Source organism: Antedon mediterranea, chromosome 4 (assembly GCF_964355755.1).
Source record: "Antedon mediterranea chromosome 4, ecAntMedi1.1, whole genome shotgun sequence".
NCBI lineage: Eukaryota > Metazoa > Echinodermata > Crinoidea > Comatulida > Antedonidae > Antedon > Antedon mediterranea.
Window position 1 is genome coordinate 8,503,722 of NC_092673.1, and position 22,788 is coordinate 8,526,509.

The following is a 22,788-nucleotide window of genomic DNA, read 5'->3' on the forward strand; positions in this document are numbered from 1 at the left end:
GTTGACGATAGTGAGTGACGATGATTACGATGATGCCTGTAGACGATAGTGTGTGATGATGATTACGATGATGCCTGTTGACGATAGTGTGTGAACTGTGATGAGTTTTAGAATTCCATATTTCAAAACTAATAGTTTTTAAAGTCTAAGATTTCTTAACATTTTCTGCTGTTGTTACTTCCATTTGTTATGTAAAGCGAGATTCCCACTAGCGACACAACACAAGCGCGTCGCCCAATCACCAATTTGTTTTGTTTTATTGTATGTGGCCAAGGAATACCAATAGTAAATGAATCACTGTCCAATTATATAGGTGGTAATACGTTAGTGCTTAATTGAAATTTAATTGAAATGATTATATAAGTGGTTTGTTGATTTTTGTTAATTCAGTGGGTGATTCTCCCAGTCCATGAATCAACTTAAACTTTGTCAACGTCGTGGGAACTATTGAGAAAATCTAGAATACAATCATTGAGAAAATAAAGACAATAGCCCTAATACTGGGACCTCTCATTTGTTCTATTTCTGTTTCCAACTTCAAATTAACTTGCCGTACATCAACAAGTTTAAGCGAAGTCATGCATACTTGATCCTCTTTCAGGTTAATAAAAAGGTAAATGTATTTATTGTGGCCCTCAAGCTTAACTGGAGACTGGGGAAATTCGGATTATGCCCTTCACCGAACCATTATAGGGAAAACTCGAATAAGTTATTTGCCCTAAATTGAACAATGCATTGTAATTTTTCGTGAATCAAAAATAAAATCAAGGTTATCAACAACATGTAACACATGAACTCTATACAATGGCTTTATTTCTCAAATCAGATGCCAAAAAAAAATGCTTTTAACATAAAGTTACAAAATTTATGTGAAGCACTAGTGAACGATTACAAATCTATACAAGGCACATACCCTAAATAATTAGTTAACCCATTGTTGAAGCTGGAATTATAGTTAGTAATAAGGCAACATGAGATGTCACATCACAACAGGGTATACCATCTTAAAATGCAATTTTAGTAAAAAATATCAATACAACACACTTTATAAAATTATATTGTATACCATGTAACATTTTTTTGTACAAATTCTCCATTTTAACTGTACATATTCAAAGAAATTAGGAAAATCTCAATAAATCAAATTGGACCAATTAAATTGACACCCACTTATTTCGAGTTTAAACTATTTTATAAACTACTATTCAGATTATAACTAAACATAAACAAGCAATAAACTGGTTAAGCCACGTTTAAGTCAGGTGGCACTAAATACAATGTAAGTATGTCATTTAACCAATCACAAGCAATTGATCGTCATAGCTTGTGATTGGTCAAATTAGATTGCCTTGCACGTCCTTTTTGTTGCTTCTTGTAAGCAAGCTTATAATAATGGGAATTGTGTGATAATATTTTAAGTTTAATGAATATAAATCAATATTTTGTAATTAATATTATTATTTCTTATTTTTACAACTGAGCCTTACTTAACCTGCATATGCGATACTGTCAATCAAATATAGTTTACAGTAACTCTGCTAGTTTGATATAATTTCACCAAGAACAAATATATTCAATCTCAACAATATGAATTAATTGCACCTTCATAATATATTAAATGCTAAGATTCATTTTTTTAATAATAATAATTGTAATAGTTTGCAGCAACAAAAACATGCAGCAAAAAAGGGGAAAATAATAAACATGATAATTAAAAGGCATTAATTAATACTATGTTAATTGTACAGAAAAATGATTATGGTACAGAACAATAATGACAATTGCTTAATGTAGAATTAGTGCTAGATAATAGCAACCAAATTGAACATAAAATATTATTTCATTGAGTGATACACACATTTTGATTAACTAATTCTGTATATGATCACACAACAGGCATTTTAATCATTAACTTGCCTACCCAGTTGAACTCACAAAGTATAGTGATTTTAGCTCATTTTGTACTGAAATAACTTTAAAGAGTAGCATAAATAAAGTGTAAATAAAACATTAAGTTGTGTATGCTCCAAACAGTTATCTATTTTTATACTGCAGACGGTTGTATTACCAGCATACTGGACACCTTATAAATATGCTAATTATATATTTTGAATACAAGTGGTTTAATGAAACACAATACTCTAATTATTAAGTCTGCTTTCCTGTCAACGTAACGTTACGGTGAGTTGCATTGAATTGATCGAAATGAACGATTTTACAGGAAAAGGGGGTAAAAAGTTGAACCTGGTTCAACTTCAATGTTACCATCGTTAAATCTGACCAATCAAATGATTCTCAAAATATGTCAATGCAGTTTGTGAAAAAATAGGTACACACTGACAATTGTTGAATTTTCTCGACACGTAATGTTACGTCAACAGGAAAACAGGCTTTAGAATACACAACTCCTAGTCGATACCATTTGATTGAGTAGTAGGTGTCTTAAAAAATATAAAACGATCTTAATTCATTAATATTGAAACATTTGATATATATGTAAGAAATGCTCACACTAACTTGCACATTTTTAAATTTTTAATATTAGAAAAATGTTTTAAAATGAAATTTATTGTTTTTCACACAAAAATACAATTTCCAACCGTAGCAATTTTAACTTAAAATCATAGTAAAAGGTTATTGAGGTTTAGAGTCTCTATGCCTGTAAATTATATACTGTATATACTTAATTAACCCCTTGTTAAATTAAATCATTGCAAATAAAATTTCACAAAAAGAATAATGGATGTCAATTCAAAGTTGAACAGTTGAACTAGATTTGATTAAATTATTATATTCCAGGTAATAAAGTACATTGAAAATATCTACCTGCCCCTATTGCTAAATTGTATGCTAAATCGTAAGAACAACATTTTTAGCTCCAAAATTCATACAAAGCAATAGGCATATTTTGGTTTGAGCAGATAATCAGCAGATCTAGCTGCCGGGCTAGCTCGTCAAACTCATCACTGTTGGTATGCAAGCAGTGGAATTAGATCGACGAATATGTCTAATGTCATTACTAAGTCATCTATACATTGTATTTAAACACCAGGTTTTATTTTGGAATGTTTAAGTGATGGAAAACAATTCACTTCCACCTTTTCAAAAGGGCATATAATTAAACTAAACTGAAAAACTAAATTAAAAATCATACAATTACAATATCTACACTGTTGTCTGTTTTAATAAGAAATAATTAAATAGTCATGATTAATTTGGACATTATTAATTTTATTAATTTACAAATGTTGTGATTTTACTTTAGCAAACATAGGCACCAATGCCATAACGAATGTGCATAATATTACTCCAGATTTCATTAAAATATACTATACTATTATTATCATGTCAATATTGTATTTAGTGGACATCAGTATTGCCATACTTACATACAATACTATGCACAGCCATAATTAAATAATGTACAATTAGCGATCTCATCCTTTGGTAAATCTGAGAATTTCAAAAGATCACTGTGCCTATTGACAATATTTGAAAGATGTATTGTCCCTTTGTCAAATTCCAAAAAAATAAAAATAAAAAGATTTCTATTATAATAATAGTACTATTATAATAGTTATTAACTTTCACCAAAAATTAATCGAAAAAAAAATCATTTAACTGAAATACAGACGTTTTTTGGTTCAAAAAATAACTTTGACTTCCAGTCAAAGTTTTCGATCAAAACATGTCTCATAATGCAATGCGCTTGCAGTGCATAATCATAAAACTTCCTCGCGATCTGTGTGAAAAGACCTTCTCAACCGTGACAAGTTGTAAACAATCCTAATTAGCATCATGCATAATGCATACTCATGGTTTGAAATCTTTGTTTACTTTCGCTCCCTCGCGACTATTTTCCAGACGAAATGTAATAAAATTAATTTAGCTGTTAATTACGTAAAATTGTTGTTTTTGGCTTGAATTTTCGACTTGAAGTGAATAACTTTAATATTACTTTGATATGGCCAATTAAAATTTAGTATATTTTAACCTTCATTTTTTTGTGTTTCAAGGGACAATACATCTTTAAATGTTGTAATTGGTTATGTGAGACTTTCAGCTTTTGGATGCTTGTTTGTCATGTTATCGATTTTTGTTTTTTTTTCTACTTTTATTTATTTATTTTCCCCTCAGAAGTATATCTGAAATGATAAAGATGTGGAAATCTTTGAGAATGAGAACAAGCAGAAGGTTCCAGGTTCGAATCTCGGTTTGGTTACTTTTTCTTATTCTCACAGATATCCTCATCTTTATCGTTTCAAATTATATATATATATATATAAACACCACAGGCACAAAAGAAATTCTAAACCGGCCTGGCGATATACTGACAATTTATTAATTAAATCTACATCCATTACTTAAAGGTAAATAAATAGATCTATTTAGTAGGCCTGCACCTGACGTTTTTTCGGGTTTTTGACAATAAACAACAGGGTTCAGATAGAAAAGGTAGATAGAATGCATAAAAGCTTTCAAATTTGTCTGAGCATAAATAATACTAAACCACCTGATCATAAACAATAAAATACATTTACCTGGAGAATTTAGAGGCCCATTGCGTATCAAAAAATATTGTGCATAGCCATAATACGTGATTTTGGGGCGGCAACCTTGCGTAAGCGGGCACTATTCCCAGCCCCGAGCGTGGCTGCATGCAGGAGGTTCAACTGTAATATAAACCTATTACACTCATTGCCCTATCGGTCATAACCTCAAAACATATATCGCAAGATAATAGATTTGCAAGGCCACTAGATGATGCAAACTTATTATTTGTTTATTATTAATATTTGTATTATTAGTTTAATGTTGATTTTAATGGACTAATTTCTATAATTATTAAATACAATTCTATCTTATCAGAATTGCATTATTCGTTTACTGGAGTGTTAATTGCATGCCATTTTATTTTTAAGCAAATAGGGGATCTTTTTGGAAGATTTTTTCAACCATAAACTAGAATTTCTATATTGACATACAGTGTACATAAAGGAGTGAAATCACAATTTACTGATACTGTTTAAAAAAAAAATGTATTGGAGGTAGTGATGTCAAAATTGGTTGATAAGGTAGTTTGACTCTCTAGAGCACAATTAAAAGAAGTTTGTGGATTTCACAACATTTCTTCAACTAGAACATATGCTTTCTTCTAACCTAAGAGTATATTCATTTATAGCAGAATTTTATATTTTTGTAATTGTTTGCAAAATAAATTATGTAAGCTGTATGTTTGTAAGTTATCTTTCTTTATGCAAGATAATTTCATTCATTATGTACAGAATAACCAAGAATTTTTTCCTGGGAAATTGTTGGTTGCACATACTCATAATAATTAACAACATTGACCAAGCTGTCTATATACAGCTTTGGAAATGTCTATCTCTAGATGGTTGGTACCATGTTACTGCCTCTCAAACATTATAAACGTGCTATAGCATCTAATTTCATGACAATGTCAATTATTGTGGCATTGTGTTATTTAAAACATAATAATGCCATTTGTTTAATATTATGTACTGACTGTATATTAGTTGCTAGTATGTATTAGCACCAGTCTGCCATGTAATTGAAATCTTTAAAGATATCTTGCTCCTCATCGCTGACTGGTCTAGCATCCTTTGGCGGTGTAAGCACTGGAATCTCTGACGTAAATTCTTCATCAAAGTTACTAACATCCTCAGATGAACGCTTTAAAAATGATTGAATTGGACATTAGTATACAAAATATTGAATGTTTACGGGGCAAGTAGGACAGACAGACTTTGAACAAATGGAAATAAGAGAAGATGTAGCTTGGTGATTAATAATATGCTTGCCTTCCAATCACAATGTCCAGGGTTCAATCCTGACCTAGTGCCAGGGTTCAATCCTGACCTAGTGCCAGGGTTCAATCCTGACCTAGTGCCAGGGTTCAATCCTGACCTAGTGCCAGGGTTCAATCCTGACCTAGTGCCAGGGTTCAATCCTGACCTAGTGCCAGGGTTCAATCCTGACCTAGTGCCAGGGTTCAATCCTGACCTAGTGCCAGGGTTCAATCCTGACCTAGTGCCAGGGTTCAATCCTGACCTAGTGCCAGGGTTCAATCCTGACCTAGTGCCAGGGTTCAATCCTGACCTAGTGCCAGGGTTCAATCCTGACCTAGTGCCAGGGTTCAATCCTGACCTAGTGCCAGGGTTCAATCCTGACCTAGTGCCAGGGTTCAATCCTGACCTAGTGCCAGGGTTCAATCCTGACCTAGTGCCAGGGTTCAATCCTGACCTAGTGCCAGGGTTCAATCCTGACCTAGTGCCAGGGTTCAATCCTGACCTAGTGCCAGGGTTCAATCCTGACCTAGTGCCAGGGTTCAATCCTGACCTAGTGCCAGGGTTCAATCCTGACCTAGTGCCAGGGTTCAATCCTGACCTAGTGCCAGGGTTCAATCCTGACCTAGTGCCAGGGTTCAATCCTGACCTAGTGCCAGGGTTCAATCCTGACCTAGTGCCAGGGTTCAATCCTGACCTAGTGCCAGGGTTCAATCCTGACCTAGTGCCAGGGTTCAATCCTGACCTAGTGCCAGGGTTCAATCCTGACCTAGTGCCAGGGTTCAATCCTGACCTAGTGCCAGGGTTCAATCCTGACCTAGTGCCAGGGTTCAATCCTGACCTAGTGCCAGGGTTCAATCCTGACCTAGTGCCAGGGTTCAATCCTGACCTAGTGCCAGGGTTCAATCCTGACCTAGTGCCAGGGTTCAATCCTGACCTAGTGCCTGGGTTCAATCCTGACCTAGTGCCAGGGTTCAATCCTGACCTAGTGCCAGGGTTCAATCCTGACCTAGTGCCAGGGTTCAATCCTGACCTAGTGCCTGGGTTCAATCCTGACCTAGTGCCAGGGTTCAATCCTGACCTAGTGCCTGTGTTCAATCCTGACCTAGTGCCAGGGTTCAATCCTGACCTAGTGCCAGGGTTCAATCCTGACCTAGTGCCAGGGTTCAATCCTGACCTAGTGCCAGGGTTCAATCCTGACCTAGTGCCAGGGTTCAATCCTGACCTAGTGCCAGGGTTCAATCCTGACCTAGTGCCAGGGTTCAATCCTGACCTAGTGCCAGGGTTCAATCCTGACCTAGTGCCAGGGTTCAATCCTGGCCTAGTGCCAGGGTTCAATCCTGACCTAGTGCCAGGGTTGTAACACACAACTCATTCAACTCCACTCCCTAAGCCTCAAAGTAGAATTAGTTTATAAGCACGTTAAATAAAAAAAAATAGTTTATCCATCCTGTAATTGGCAATTTATTCGGTGTTGGATGCATAAGAAATAAAAAAATACTAATTTTATTTAACCAACAATATATATTCTTGCAACGTTCAGATGACACAAGTGTCACATGTCAGTACATAACCTCATCATCCTACAGTTTCTTTATTGACATTTTGTACAAGATATGAATGAAATCTATTTATTAATTTAAATTAAAGATATTTTGTCACACTGATAAAATAATTGTTTAAATTTTATATGTTGAATATGCCATATTAATGTCACATAATAGTTATTCAATTTGACCAAAATTTGGATCAGGAAAAAAAATTGTTTATCTGAAAAAACTGTAATATAATTAACACTACAAAGTGTGCTATTCAAAGTCTGATTTTATTAATCTTCATTTTTCATTGGGGGACATACATCTTTAAACTAAAAAAGTCAAATCTGGTATTTAATCTTTGAAAACCAAACAAAGTAACTTACAACAGTAGGAACAAATGGTGGTACTAAACGCCTGTAGTACAAGTCTTCCCATTTCATATTCTGAAAAAAAAAAAACCACAAATTTCAGATTTATACAAATACAATAGTTCTGCTCTTGACACAATGACCTTGAGGCATATTTAGCTGGTGCCTATCGCTAATCCGCTATCTAGTTGAGACTCAAAAATATCTACCTCTGCATACATAACTCTATAGCTAATGGTTATTTTGATAGACTTACCCTAAAAAACATTTGCTTTTTTATATCTTCAGCATCTCGTGGCCCAGCTCCTAGACGCCTTTCTGGATTGCGCCTTAGTAGCTGTAAATAAATCAAAAATAATGTTTATCATAACAGTAATCAGACAAATATTCAAGACAATGGAAATTAAATTATTAGTTTATTTTTGTCGATGGGAGAAGTTGAACTTCAATAGCACAATAAATTTTAGCCAAATATTTTGACCTTTGTCTGTGGGTCTGTTTGTGAAAACTGTAACTTACCCTTTTCATAATAGCCATAGCCTCAGATGACAAAAACCTAGGATAGCGAACTTCATCATTCACTATACTGTCAAAGACTTCCTCTTCATCATCACCAGGGAACGGAGACTAAAATGATCAAATTAAAACATGTATTATTAGTATTATTTTTTTTAATTTATTAAAACAAGTATGTGAAATTTAACAAAATATACATATTGTAAAATTTAATTCAACATAAAGTACAACATACAGTATTATAACACACTATTCTTGTAATGTGATTAATTATGCATCACATGTCATTTGGAATTAGCCCCGTTTCGAAACAGCTTTAATCCAGCTGCCATTCGGGCACTGAATGCTTGTCAGTATACCGTACAAGAGTCATGTGACACTTTGTAATAGTTTTTGTTAGTTTTTCATTTATCGGTTATCCGCACTGATTGTCAGGATCTTTTTTTTTCTTCTATCTTATTCTTCTTTCTTTCCACGATTTGTGTTGCAGCTGTATCTCTAATTCTTGTCTACATAAGATTGTATAACTTTGTCAGAAAATTGACCTGTAACTGTAGATGTGCAGGAAACTTTGTTATATGACGTCAGAGTTGCGCAGCTAAAGTTACTCACGATTTTATGAAATGATCATAAATTCTGAACCAAAAAAATATTTTTCAATAAAACTTTACAAAAGTATAGTTAAAGGAGAAACTTTTGATTTGATAGAAATAGTGTGCTACGCAACAAATTATGTGGTACGTACGTTCAAAATGCGCAAGTTACTTAATTTCATCAATACAGTATATTTCAATCTGTAGCTCCTCGGAATGCAAAGTGACTCACATGTTAAAATTGTTATGGAAGCTGTTGAATTGTAGATATGATATATAAAAATGTTGTCTATCGGATGTCATGATGTCATCATATGGCCAGTTGAATTCTGTGACGCATGGCTATAATTAACATATTGCATGGTCCTCCTGCGATGACGTAACAACTCTGTATTTAAGAAACATCGTGCTATTGTTCGCTCTGTTCGCTTACGGCTGGCATTCAGCTTATGTGTATGTGTTAGTGTTAACGCCAATAACTGGGTTTTCTGGAATAATATATCGTAGTTGGCCGTCTGTTATTCTTATCTGCTATCTCTGTGCCCGTAACAATTCAAATAGTCTGATTTTCATCTCTTTCGTAAAAATTCACAGTGTTTAAGCGCGCATTTCTTTTCTTCATGTACAATTATCTTCCGAGTTTAATATGATCTGGCTTAGACAATCTTTAATTTCTATCTTCATGCATTATTTTGATAATGTCATCGTGTTAAAAATTGGACTAAAAGATGGGTCTCATTTTTCATATACAGCGTATTCTGTAAATACTGTACAGGTACAATTCATTATTGTAGACATATTTACTTCAGGTTATAGGATGGCATAATAATTTTCAGTGTTCATATTTTAACGTATGTGCATGTTGTGTTGCGCGGATAACCCAAACTCATTACAAATCAAATCAAGTCTAATTTCTATGTATATTTTATATGCAAATGACAATAAATGGAAGTAATTTTCCACTGATGAATGAATAATAATTATATAACTTTTACTATAGAACAGTAAGTGTGTCATAAACAAATAATATAATTAATGTTTTGTATTTGTTGAATGGGGAGAATATTTTCATTTGTTGTAGAACAGTCCAACTTCCAACTCATAAACATTCAATGTAAACTTAATGTAATGTAAAATGATAGTGAAATGCAATACATACTTCTCCTACAAGCATTTCATAAATAAGAACTCCAAGGCCCCACCAATCTACAGCTCTAGTATATGATGTTTCTGTTAAAACCTCAGGGGCTAAAAATTCTGGGGTGCCACAGAAAGTGCTGGTTCTATCGCCATAACCCATGTCTTCTTTACAAAGTCCAAAATCAGCTATCTTCAAGAAACCTTCAGAGTCTAACAGTAAATTATCCAACTTTAAATCCCTGCAAATGAAACAAAATAAAGTAAAATATATGCAGTGAGAGGAAAATAATCATGTATAAAATGTGTTTAAATTAGTTTGGTTACCTACTAGGCTACATCAGTGAATTTGTGCATGAAAATAATCCCCAGCAGTATGTACAGCTAGTATTATAACACATACAGCTTTTCTTAATTTATTTGCATGAATCAAAAAGAATCCTTTCTGCAAAAATACATTCTGCCAAACACTCTAGTTCCACTTTATTTTTTCGTTCCTACAATGGAGTTCAGCAGACATGCATTCAAAATAAAAGCTATTCTTTCTTGTAGTGACGAATAAAATGGAATCACAAACTTGTTCTATATTCACTTGATAAAAATTTGGCAAATGAAAAACAGGCTTAACGTCGAGAAACAAACATAGGAAAAGTAAGAACAACCAAGCAAGATATCAACATTGGTGATCAAGAAACAAGGTTATTGACTTCTGCAAAAAACTGATTAAACATACCTGTATACTATTTTATTTTCATGTAAAAATTGTAAGCCAAGTACAACACAAGCTGAATAGAAACTGAAATAGAAAAACAATAATAATAAAAACAAACAGTAATAATCAATAAATCATTTGGTTTTAATTTCCAAACGCCCACAAAAAATACAGTACAGGATCGAGGCAAATTACTATCATTCTATCAGTGTTACTGTTAGAAAACATGTTTCAAACCATCAACCATTTTCACCTATTGTATCAACAACAACACAATTGCTTATCATTGTTATTTATTCATTCACTAGCAAAGCAACAATTCCAATCATCCTCATTACCTCAACCGCTGCAACCAACAATCCCTGTACAATTGTTTTCATTTTGTCATACTCCATGTGTACAATAGAAATAATTTGTAACATACAGACAGTCAAGTGAAAAAAAGTAGGGAATTTGGATCAAGTATAATTCTGATCTTTTTGATATCTTATGTGAATGGGTGGATGCAGTAGGAAATTTGTATATCAAATACAGGCTTCTGATATTGATACACAAACAAAAGCAAGTAACTCACAAGTACAGGTTGTATAAACAATATCATGCTTATTATAGGTATACGCCAAGTCGCATTGTTGGCTTAGATTATAGAGTGAAGTAGAAACAGCAATGACTATGCCCCTGGCACTTGGTCAGGATTGAACCATTTTTATATTTATATCTTTTAACAATTGTAAATAAGTGCCCCAATTCAACTTTTTGGTTGCTATGGAACTTATATTTATATATTATATTCTGTTTAGATATTTTATGGAAATAAATGATAACCGATATATAACCCTTTACTTTGGGATTGTAAGGCAAGCACACAAAACTAAAGCTCTACTACTATTGAGCAAACTTACACAGTACGTGGTTCTGAGAATACATCTGTATGTATGTGCATCATAAGGTCACCACCGCAAGCATACTCCATCACAAAACATACATGTTGCTCGGTCTGGAAACAGGCAAACAGATTGACAAGAAATGGATGCCTCATGGAATTGGCCGTCTCAAAGATTCGCTTCTCACACAGTAAGCTAAAATGAAAATTGATCAACTACATTTTCATAAATACCAATACAAAAATATATAACTATTTACCATGAATTTTGAACTTGTCACTATGATTTGAAATAAAGTTCAATTTATGTTAAAAGATTCCCAACTGTATCTGCAAGTATCATAGAAAATATAACCTAAATGTCACATGTGACTGCTTTTAATATGCCCTAAATTTAGTTCCCCCTCTTGAGCCTCAGAAAATTTTTGAAAAAATAGATGCTTACATACTGTTTAATAGGCTAGAGCAACTGTTTCCATCACATTTAATAACAAATGTTACATAATGTAAATTTAAATAAATCATTCATAAATACTGTACAGATCTTTTTCGACGAACTAATAATAAACACTTCAAACGAAATGAACATTTGGTAATGCGGTACTCCAAAAATGCCTCGCATGTGCATGTGTACTGTGTTTTGGTGGTCTTTTAACCTCAGATATATACCCTACAGCCGGGTGAATAACTCAATGTAATTTAGTATACAATGATTGCTGATTTTTATGCTCATGAAATAATAAAAGAACACCATGTTTCTCGTTTATTTTTATCGTTTATACTGCATACCATTATTATATAAAAAACCTTCATACGCGAGAAAAAAGTCCACGATATTACACTCCACCCAGGGGTGTACCATACTGACGCTTGCACACACGCCCCAGGCCGGTAATTAACTGAAATGGAAAATGGTGTATTTTTGGAGAGTGATGACGTCAGCATTCACACGAGGAGTGAGCTAGACAACGTGATCCTGGTAGTAGGAGTATTACTTAGTAGGGTATTTTCCGAAGATTTTAAATCACGTTTTCTTTTTAAACTCTTGAATTCATAAATAGTAATTAAACTCTTAGCTCTTTCACTATGTAGGCCTATTTACACAACTATAATGCTAACCCTAGCTCTAGGCCTACTCTTCTTAATTAAAAGAGTCAGGTGCGTCGAATCCACGTCTAGCGATGGTCGCGGGTAGGTTGCAACGTTTTTTCTTATTTTTCTTAGAATTAAGGTGGGTGGCTAGCCACCCAATTCACTCCCTAGATCTGCCACTGCATACATTGAGTTCTGATCAGTACTGACAAGCATGTACAGAACACCCTGCTATTGTAAGTCTACTGAATATAAATGTTTTTGAAAAGTAATGGCAACAAGTTAGTAACTTTCATTGAAGTATAAACACACAGACCTTTCAACTTCATCTCTAGCAATAATATCTCCTTTTTTTAAAGCTTTGATAGCAAACATCTCCCCTGTGTTCTTGTACTCAGCCAACAATACTTTCCCAAAGTGACCACGACCCAACACACTTATACAGCGGAAATTTGTCAACATGATAGAAGAACTAAGGAATACAAAACAAGAATATGTTTGAAAAGATACAGTTTGGAAACAAACTAGAATATGGATGGATGCACCTTCATTCAAGAAGTGTGCCTCTGTTTCAAAAGTGTAGCTTCCAAATAAATTATTATTATTATTACTGTATTATTATTATTATAAATGCAAGATACAACAACATGAATAACTTAACATAATGAATAAAGAAATTTAAATAATTATCTTTGCAGTTGGATATCTTATTTAATACAAAATGTAATGAAAGGTCACACACAGTTGTAAATAATCTCTTTTTCTTCCAAAATTGTTCCTTTTTTGGGGGATTTTAATATTGATTAATTTTTTTTAATGGTTGACTTCACTAGTAATGGGGGTCAGAATTCACAAAAATGATCCTGGGGTAACATCAACATACCATTCTAACGTGCCAGCTTGTTTTGGAATAGGCTGTTGTCTAGCTGGAGTTGATGTCATCATATGTTTCGTGCGCTCTTTTGATTCTGGAGGCGGAACAATGATCTCCGTACTTGAATCCTGAAGGAAGTCAAAAGCTTTGAGTGCATCCTGCAGAAATGAGTCGGAAATGGGAGAGCTCAGGATAGAGTTATACTCCGGATACTGAGAAGAAAATGTTGGAATCATTTTCATTGAATATGTTTTTATCTGATATTACACATCGACTGTTCATCGACTCCAATTCTGTTATTGCTATTAAACTTGCAATCTTTTCCAAGCAAACATGCATTTAATTTAAATAACAAGCACAACATCATGTTTGCCAAGAAATACAAGGCACAAGTAAAACTGAAAGTGTCCTTTTGTCAACATGTAATGGTAAAATTATTATTTCGCAATCAAAATGTTGCCGCTATTATACTGCTTTTCTATCTTAAAACTATTAACATAAACAAAAAGCATGCAATATGTTTTAAACATAAATTCAACAAATTGATTCCAATTTTTTCTTTTCATAAGACACATAAAATGAAATTGAGTAACTTGCACGCAGGTGAACTTGATGGATGAGATTCTGAGAAAAGTTGAATGCTGAAAGAAGACATTACGTTGGTGAACATCAGTCCAAAATTGTACACAGATTTGTTCCCAAAATATATCAATTTGAGGGTGCTAAAACTAATTCAAAATGTATGAGTCTGTAGTGTTAAAAAATACTAATTTTTTATTATTTTTTATATAGTTTGATTATTTGTTTTTGAGAGTTTATTTAGATCGTTAAATGTATGTTAATATTATGGTATAGGCAAGAAAAAATGCTAATCAATTGAAAATTACTGACTCAACCAGTTCAGTATAACCACTACTAGTGACATCGTCAATAATTAATAATGCTCTGAAATAAACAAATTTTGGAAAGACTTGCATATTTAAGAAACAAATCTGCATATTTTGGGCTGATGCTCATCAACACAACTCAAAGAAGATGACATAAATGACATGCTTTTCTATTCTTTAGAAAGCATTATTCAATTTAAAAATGGCCGACTCCTGCTCCAACTAACCAACATTTTAAAAATGTATAACATTTATTTTACTTTAGTATTCCAAAAACTGTACCGCTAAACTATTAAGATATTTTTGCGTTTTAAACTTATAAATAATAGACAATAATGTTAAATGAAATTGTGCCATTTTAGATTTCACATCAACTGCAAAAGGTAACATTTAAGAATTTAGGTGGTTGTAAGTGTGAACATTTTAAAGGATATGAATAAAAATATCTTTTAAACAAAGATAAAACTAAACAATTACCATGAAAAAATGAATCTTCAAATGACATTAAAGAAAAGACAGTTTTAAACGAATATTGGAAAATATGTACTGTTGCCAAATATGATACAATTCCATCAGAAACTTTTTACTTATCTATAATAGTGTACAGTATTAATTCCAATACAAGACAGAGAGAATTCATAAATGGAAAATAACATAAATTTATAATGGTGAAATAAGAATCTTCTTGAGATGCCAGAAAATTAAAATGCATGGGGAAAAATAAAGATTTAAAAGATCAGAGATCATGTCAAAGATAACAAAAGATAAAAAAAAAAAAAAATTAAAAAAATATCTTATTTTAGTCTAATCTAAACTAATATATTTCATTAAATATTTGCTTTTTTTAAATACATGCACTTTAAGTTAAAAGAGCTAGGAGGTAATTGCAATGTTTTCTTAATTTTACATGCATGTGGAATAAAAAAAAAGTAGTAAACTTCAACAAGGAATTTCCCTTTGTTATCTGTTAAAAATGCTCACAATCCTCAGTTCCATATTGTCTTTAAGTTCACAAAGGGTATTAACCACAATTAGAAAAATAGATGTTAATTGATGCACTGCAAAATTCATAAACATGCCAAAGTTCATCCTTTAAAGCGCATCCTAAATATAAGATAATAGGCATAATTTATGAGTTTTTTCTTTTCAAAATTAAAATCCTATTGAGTACAAAACAAAAAAAACATTTATTTTGCCTAGTTTTTAGGGGAAAAAAATCTTTACTCTTTTTTTTAAATTTTTTTTTGCAGTCGCATTAAAAACAACAGTATTATTACCTCAACATCAGCAGATTTGCGCAATTTATTTACAATAGGAATTGGTGAGCCAGGACTAGCTACTGCCTCCTTTCCTTGTTCTACTTCACCATCAAAGCTTAACTTCTTAATTAAAGGCTTGTCTTTGTTTGTAAAGGCCATCCCGGTATGTGGGTCATCAGTTGGGCTAAATGTAGTTGGGGAGGTACATCCAGCAGTGGCCGGAACAGCTCGTTTCATGAGTCGACTCCATGCTGCTACATTGATATTCATCTGGCCTGGTCTTAAAAAGTTCTTGCCTTTGTGCTTGAAGAGTCGTTTTTGTCTTGTTAACTTTGTCTTCCTTTCTATAGACGGATTGTGGAATGTTACCTGGCAAAACATAATTTATAATATAAGTGAGAGTTTTTTGTATATAAATGTCTGGTAAAGAACCATCCATACAAATGGGGTATATATTCATACTCCATTTGAAAATTACCCGCAATCTTGGATCCAATGATATAGTGGCTAAAATGGTGTCTAAATACCTTGCTTTTTATGCTATTGCATCCATACACAAATATCAAAATGAACGGAATTGTAATGGGAAGGTTTTAAACTATATTTGAAAAACGCGATGGGGTGATACAGTATCTTTGTTAGTATACTGTAGGGGGCTGATGTGTAGATGGTTATGTTATGATACTATTATTACAATGATTGATATTATTTTTTCCAGTCACAGTTTACCAGTTGTACAGTACTAAAATGTAAATGTCAGTTTTTCTGCAAAAGTTAGATACACAAATTAATCCAGCTGTTACTCTGTGGATAGACTCGAACAATTGCAACTTAATATTTTATCTATTTGTGAATTGTACTGAACTCACTTAATTCACTTCACCCTTATTTTTTACACATACCTCTGTAAAGAGCATTCCTTGTGGCTCTAATTGTAGGCACATGCCATGTCTTTGGTTGTCCAAGAAGTCCTCCAGGCGTAAGAATTTTAAGGCACATAGCTGCCGCCAATCTTTCCAGTAAATTAAAATCTCAAGTTCCCTAGCCTAAATAAAAAAAACACAATTTAATATTTTAAATTATAAAAATAGATTTATATAGACTACTGCTGTATTTTTATTTTTAACATAGCTTATTTCTGATTATACACAATTCAAAATTATGATAAACATTATTTTCTATATACGATAATTCTGCATTAAAACACCGGTACCTGTGAGATCACCGAAGTTAAGAAAAATTGCGGTTGCGTTCTGGGATACTGTCTGAAATATTGCGTTGGATGCCGTATATGCCGGAGAATTATAGTGTAATGATATAATCGGACTAGCATGCATACTGATTGCATCCTTAGGCAAGATGCTTTTTTTTAATTGTCTGTTCCTTCGAATGGGACGTAAAGCTGTTGGTCCCGTTTACATATAGTGCATGTTAAAGAATACCATAACTTTACATTTATTCAAATACTAAGTGGTCTAACTATTATACGTTCAAACAGTAAACGTACGCTGTTTAACAATAATGTCAACAATGATCAATCAAATAAAAATTATTTTTGTTGTTATAAATTGGTTTCATTTCTGCTGCCAATAAATTAGGTCATTTTTCACAACAAAAGGTATTATGAAAATAATGACCACTATGAGAAATGTTGGACTTTTATGACTGATATTGATAATAATAAAAAACGCTCACTTTTTCTAAATCCAATAGAAACCTCATATCCCAGCATTGATTTCCAAATGGTTTGAATGATGTCTGCCCGACTTGTACACTGTCCAGTTTTAATACACAATTTAATTCATCTGTAATCAAAAAATAATTATCAAATTAAATTAGTTTTAAATATTTTATTATTAAAGATCAGAGTGCTGGTGGATTTATATTATAGTCTTTGGGTATGTTCAGACTCACGGAGTTACGGTGGAGTTATCTACGCAAGGCGTACGGTAATCCGTGGCGTTAAAAGTCAAGGTGTTCAGACACAACGATTAGCATTCCAAACGTCTTGCGTTTAAAGCGGAAGTTCCGTCATACCGAAACGGCCGATGGGATACATACACACAATAACAACAACAGAGCTAAGAGTGACACGCGTGAAAGTTTACAACACTAGCTAAGCCTAGCAATATAATACAATGTTACCTTCAAATGTAATGGTTTTTTTGCCGATTTTTTTGCAAATCCTTACAGAAGGTAGTAATTTCGAACATAATTATTACACGGACAATGACTTTGCCATTATTTGTATGATTTTAATTAATTTTGTGAAATCATGTCGCCGACGCCAACTTCATCAGGAAGAATTTTGCAGTTTAGATGCAATTTCTTTAAAAACAGCCATCTTGTTGCCGGTGCTAGCTTTCCAATTTCTAATTTCTATCTTGTCTATAAATTCAGGGCTGCCCCATAATTAAATCAAATCAGCCACTTCTGTACTTTTCCATGTAACATGTTTCATTTTAATTCGAATGTTGCTGTTGATCTAGGCTAGCTCAAGGAATAGGCTATATTGTTTTGCTATTAAACAGGGGGGTGCAGCAGCCACTTCAAGACATGAGGCACTTGCGCTACCTGTTTTACTGAAAAATACTACGGACTTGAACTACCATTTATTTATTACCAAAATCCAGTGTTCTCTAAAAAGACGGCAGAAACAAGGCCACGCCAGAGAGGGCGCAATATTTGTACTGGTTCCCACAGCATGATCTGCGCATGGCCAAAGAGACCGTTCATGGAAAAATCACGAACGTGTTTTGAAAGTTTATCGCGCATCCGCGGGGTGCATACCGTTGAATGATTTTGTCCTAGGCTGGATGTTTCGTGTTCTTCTGCTGATGCGAAAACTCTAGGCCTATTCAAAGGTATTTAGCGATAGGCCCCGCGATGGGCTTATAGCATCCAGTATGCTAAAATACCTGCAAAATTTGGCAATAAATCGTGACATTTTGACACGGGTGGGCGGGCTATGGACTTAAACTACTAATTTCACCCTGTCATTTCCCACACTTGTGCTACCAACTCTTCATATTTTCTCACACTTGTGCTACCAGGCCCTCGAAAATATACCCGTAAATGCGGAACCTCCCCGTATGGAAATATTTAAGAGTGACCCCCCAGGAACAGCTCCCTAACGCTAATCCGTAGCATGGTTCAGACACAAAAATATGTACGCTGCGTACATAACTCCACCGTAACTCCGTGAGTCTGAACATACCCTTTAACATTTTCTATGTGTGTTTCCCAATGGTTGTATTGTGTCTATAACCAGCACACAGGTGTTAACTTTTTATCCAACACAGGGGCAATGTGAATATATCAGGTAACTCCTATTCATCTCAATCAACAAACAACAAGAATGTCACGGCGTATTAAGTTATGGTATAGTATAGAGGCTTCTATTTAAATTGTGGTATTTGAGTGGGTTATTTGTTGGTTTTCTCTCCAATAGCCTTCATCAGAGCTGCATCTGTAGTGTCAGTACCTATGTCGATTTTTTGTAACCATTGAGTTCACTGTTCATAATCAGTGTACCATATTCCGCATAACTGGCTCAGCCTACCGTATATATATTGTGTGCCAGTTCTGCGGTACATTTCATTTCGAAACCTGAGCTGCACTAACGAGATCTAATAAGATCGAAACAGTACTGTCTGCACATTGGATACCAAATATATATATATATATATATCTATTTTTTTATATTGTACTGTGACTTATATTCATTTTTACGCAATGTTACATGCAATTTGGCCATATTTTTAATGTACAATAAAGTTAATAGAAGTATACAAATAATGAATGTTTATGAGTGGAATAGTACAGATAATTTGATAATTAAAGATGAAATTGAATTTCATATTTATCAAATTCTGTTCTGGTCTGCAGTGTAGGCAAAATGTAAATGAACAACAATACAATTAAATTGTTTTTGTGAAATGCAATATTGTATCCTGTAGCAACATCATTTCAATATTCATACATGTAGGTTCAGATGTATATAATATTACTATCTATTTGAATGACCCATGGCTACAGAATTTGCTAACACTTCAGTAGCCTAGAGAAAAATTTGAACTTAATTTAAAAAGCTACTTCACTTTTACTGTACCACAGGTCAGTAACCAGTTACATAAACTATTGTATCACAGAAGATGTATTGTAAGAATAAATCAGGCTGATGATGTATTAAGTGTTATGTGGTTGGGAAATTAATTGACCAGTGGTTTTAACTAAAGATATTCCATAATAGACTTTATACTAAGGTTTTAAATTATGCTACTGTATAGTACAAAAAACCTAAAAACACCATAAAGCCACAATACCATAATAATGTTAGTAAATATTGTTTTGAATTAACTTTTTTTCACATCAAATTTATAAAAAAAACAGTAAATTATTATTAAAGTACATTAATAATTTTAAAGGTTTGAGATCTATAACAGGCTAAACAATTTGTTTATTGTACAGTATGTATCTTGTTTTTTAGTTATATTTCGATTTTTTTGGGGAACAATAATAAGCAATTTTTTTTATAACAGTTTAAATGGAATCAGCAAACTGCAAAAATGTCTAAATACTAGGAAATCAGCAATAAACAAATGCCCACTTTTTCTAATGGTAATTGTTTTTATTAAAGACACCTTCCCTACAATTTATGACGTTTTGTAAAAATAATACATATATTACTTTAAAAACATTAAACCAGGTCATTCCTTGTCTTAAATGTACGTTTTATGGTAAATTATGATAAAAAGTGAGAAACAATGCACTACCTAAGTAGCTCGTGGACAGTCTTTAGGCCTAACCTAGCTAGGCTTAGTTTTGTAGGCCTAGCTGGTAAACATCGGTAACGTACAAACATTGTACGCTAGCTATATACCTAGCCTGACGTTGTATAGTTGTTATAGAGTCTTCCATTTGTTTTGGCCTCACGATCGATCGAAAAGTGGGTGAATTACAGAAGAAAAACAAAAATATCAATCCGCGCGCAATGCATTTTGAGATTTATAGCGGGCCGTTTTAACCGTTTAAAGACGTAAAAGTTATCGCAATAGGACCATATAGTATTATTTTTACATTAAATATAGTTTGTGATCTTAATAAATTAGATCTAAAAAACGTAGGGAAGGGGTCTTTAAATTATCATAACTATGTACAATATTACTTTGATGATGCATTTCACTGTTTTTGTTATGTTTCATTATTTCGTTGTCAGTTTTTGTCAGATAATTTTCTTGAAATTATCATAGATAGCCAAACACAGCTTTGAGATTGTAGCACTGCAGCCTAAATGCCAGTAGAAATAATCCAAATACAAATGGAAATTCCATATTTGAGACAAGCCTTCATCACTTTCAAAAGTAGGTCAACCTAAGTGTAATGGGCAATTAACATCACACTGATCAATAATCATGGACACATTATGAACACAAAACTGATGTATTTACCAATCATCATGCACTAAATAATACTTCGGCATTAAATAATAACTATTTGCTGTTGGTATGATATTGCCAGATACTGTACTATAATATATTTCAAGCAAAGACTGTAAAATACAAGGGCTCAGATAATATCTTTGATTTTTCCCTTGGTTTATCAAATTTATTCACTAAATGCAAATGATTATGTAGACTTGCCCCAAGTCTGTATTATCTTTTTTTTTTATTTATTTGTTTTTATTTCGACCGCGATTTTTGTCTGAAAATACAGACTTGTGAAACACATATAGAAATCGATTTGCAGACCGCAAACATCCGATAAGAATGACGTAGGTTATCATACCGTATTTGGCTATATGGGGCGGGCGGTATGTAAATATGGATTTCGAATCAACCAATGATCATTTTGTTTCAAAATGAAAAAGATCGAGACGTACGTACAGTGCTGAATTTACGATCGAGACTGTTGAAATATAAAATCGTAATGCCAAGTTGTTTTGTTTATTAATTGTTTAGTCCTTGGCCTAGGCCTCTTTCGTAGGTCCCACTCAACTCGCACGCATGACCTGCCAAATAAAACGCCAATAAAGTAGCCTTACATACCACCACCGGCACACAACAGGGCTACACCACCACACAGAACAGGACAGGGTCTGGGTGGGAATTAAATCAAAATTATCTCCGCGTAATAAATGATCCATTCAATGTTTGATTAGCGGAGAAGCTAGCCTATCATATCAAGACGAGTTTTCATGTTCTTGGGAAAAAATCCCATCAAATGTTTACCAGACTACTAGGCATATAAAATAATTTCTAGCCTTCAGAAACTTTCATAAATGTACCCAAGTACACATTGTCTAAACGTAACATAGCGCATGCGCATCATCTTAGTTGTTGAGTCTTTGAAATTCTGAAATATGAATATTAAAACAGTGTACGAGTGAGTAGCCAATCGCATGCAGCTGAAACTAGTCAACCGGATAATCGTATGCACCAAGAATTCTTGGTGTCAAACCACGTGACTTGTGCGTGTTTCCCCAGACGGAGTATCCAAAATCAAGTAGTATACGTATGAAACTCCATATGTGCCAAAATATTTATCTTTTTACTAATATTAAGACAAAACTCCGTCTGGAACCCAAACTAATGATTATGCTGTACGTGGTATTTAGTCGATAATACAAAGCTATGAGGCTTCCCCTTGAATCTGCCCCCTAAATCAGTCCAGGCATGAAACCATGTTCATGTGCCTTGGTGATAAAACGTTCTGTTGATTCGCATCCAATAACCAATAAAATAGCCAGAATAAAAAATCATTCAACTGCAAGCGCTGCCCGTACCTCAGCTTTGATTGGCTTACGATGACATCATACCACAAAACGTGGTTTTGTAGTCAAGTCTCATGGAATCTTCGCAAAATTAATTAAAAAATTAAAATAAATGAACCTTCATTATGGTACTTTTTCTCTAAAAGATTTGAATAATAAAGCTCTGATATCAAGAAAAAAAAAGAACATTGAACTTGGAACTATATTATCTTGGTGTACGGAGGCATCAGTGTTCTCCCCAGGCCTTTGAAGCGTCACGGTACCGTGACGCTTGGGTTCTCTACCGTGACGCTTCACGGTCGGCCGTGACGCTTAAAACCTTATCCGTGACGCTTAAAAATATCAACCGC

The 22,788-nt window shown here is 33.6% G+C and overlaps 1 protein-coding gene across 4 annotated transcripts in view; it reads right to left on the reverse strand.

Moving 5' to 3' along the window:
- Positions 1–784: 784 nt before the first annotated feature.
- LOC140046544 (serine/threonine-protein kinase N2-like) overlaps positions 785–22,788 on the reverse strand; it is a 48,702-nt gene continuing 26,698 nt past the window's right edge. For 2 of the 4 annotated variants that reach the window (XM_072091229.1, XM_072091231.1), the window contains 12 exons: positions 17,362–17,471; positions 16,569–16,712; positions 15,685–16,035; positions 13,530–13,732; positions 12,963–13,118; positions 11,574–11,750; positions 10,693–10,755; positions 9,982–10,201; positions 8,233–8,340; positions 7,970–8,050; positions 7,729–7,788; positions 785–5,694 (listed from right to left, as the gene is read on the reverse strand). In XM_072091229.1, the coding sequence (XP_071947330.1) occupies positions 5,551–5,694; positions 7,729–7,788; positions 7,970–8,050; positions 8,233–8,340; positions 9,982–10,201; positions 10,693–10,755; positions 11,574–11,750; positions 12,963–13,118; positions 13,530–13,732; positions 15,685–16,035; positions 16,569–16,712; positions 17,362–17,471 (1,817 nt within the window). In that variant the 3' untranslated portion in view covers positions 785–5,550. The remainder of the gene's footprint in view (positions 5,695–7,728; positions 7,789–7,969; positions 8,051–8,232; positions 8,341–9,981; positions 10,202–10,692; positions 10,756–11,573; positions 11,751–12,962; positions 13,119–13,529; positions 13,733–15,684; positions 16,036–16,568; positions 16,713–17,361; positions 17,472–22,788) is intronic. The other 2 variants (XM_072091232.1, XM_072091230.1) reach the window with 2 other exon arrangements.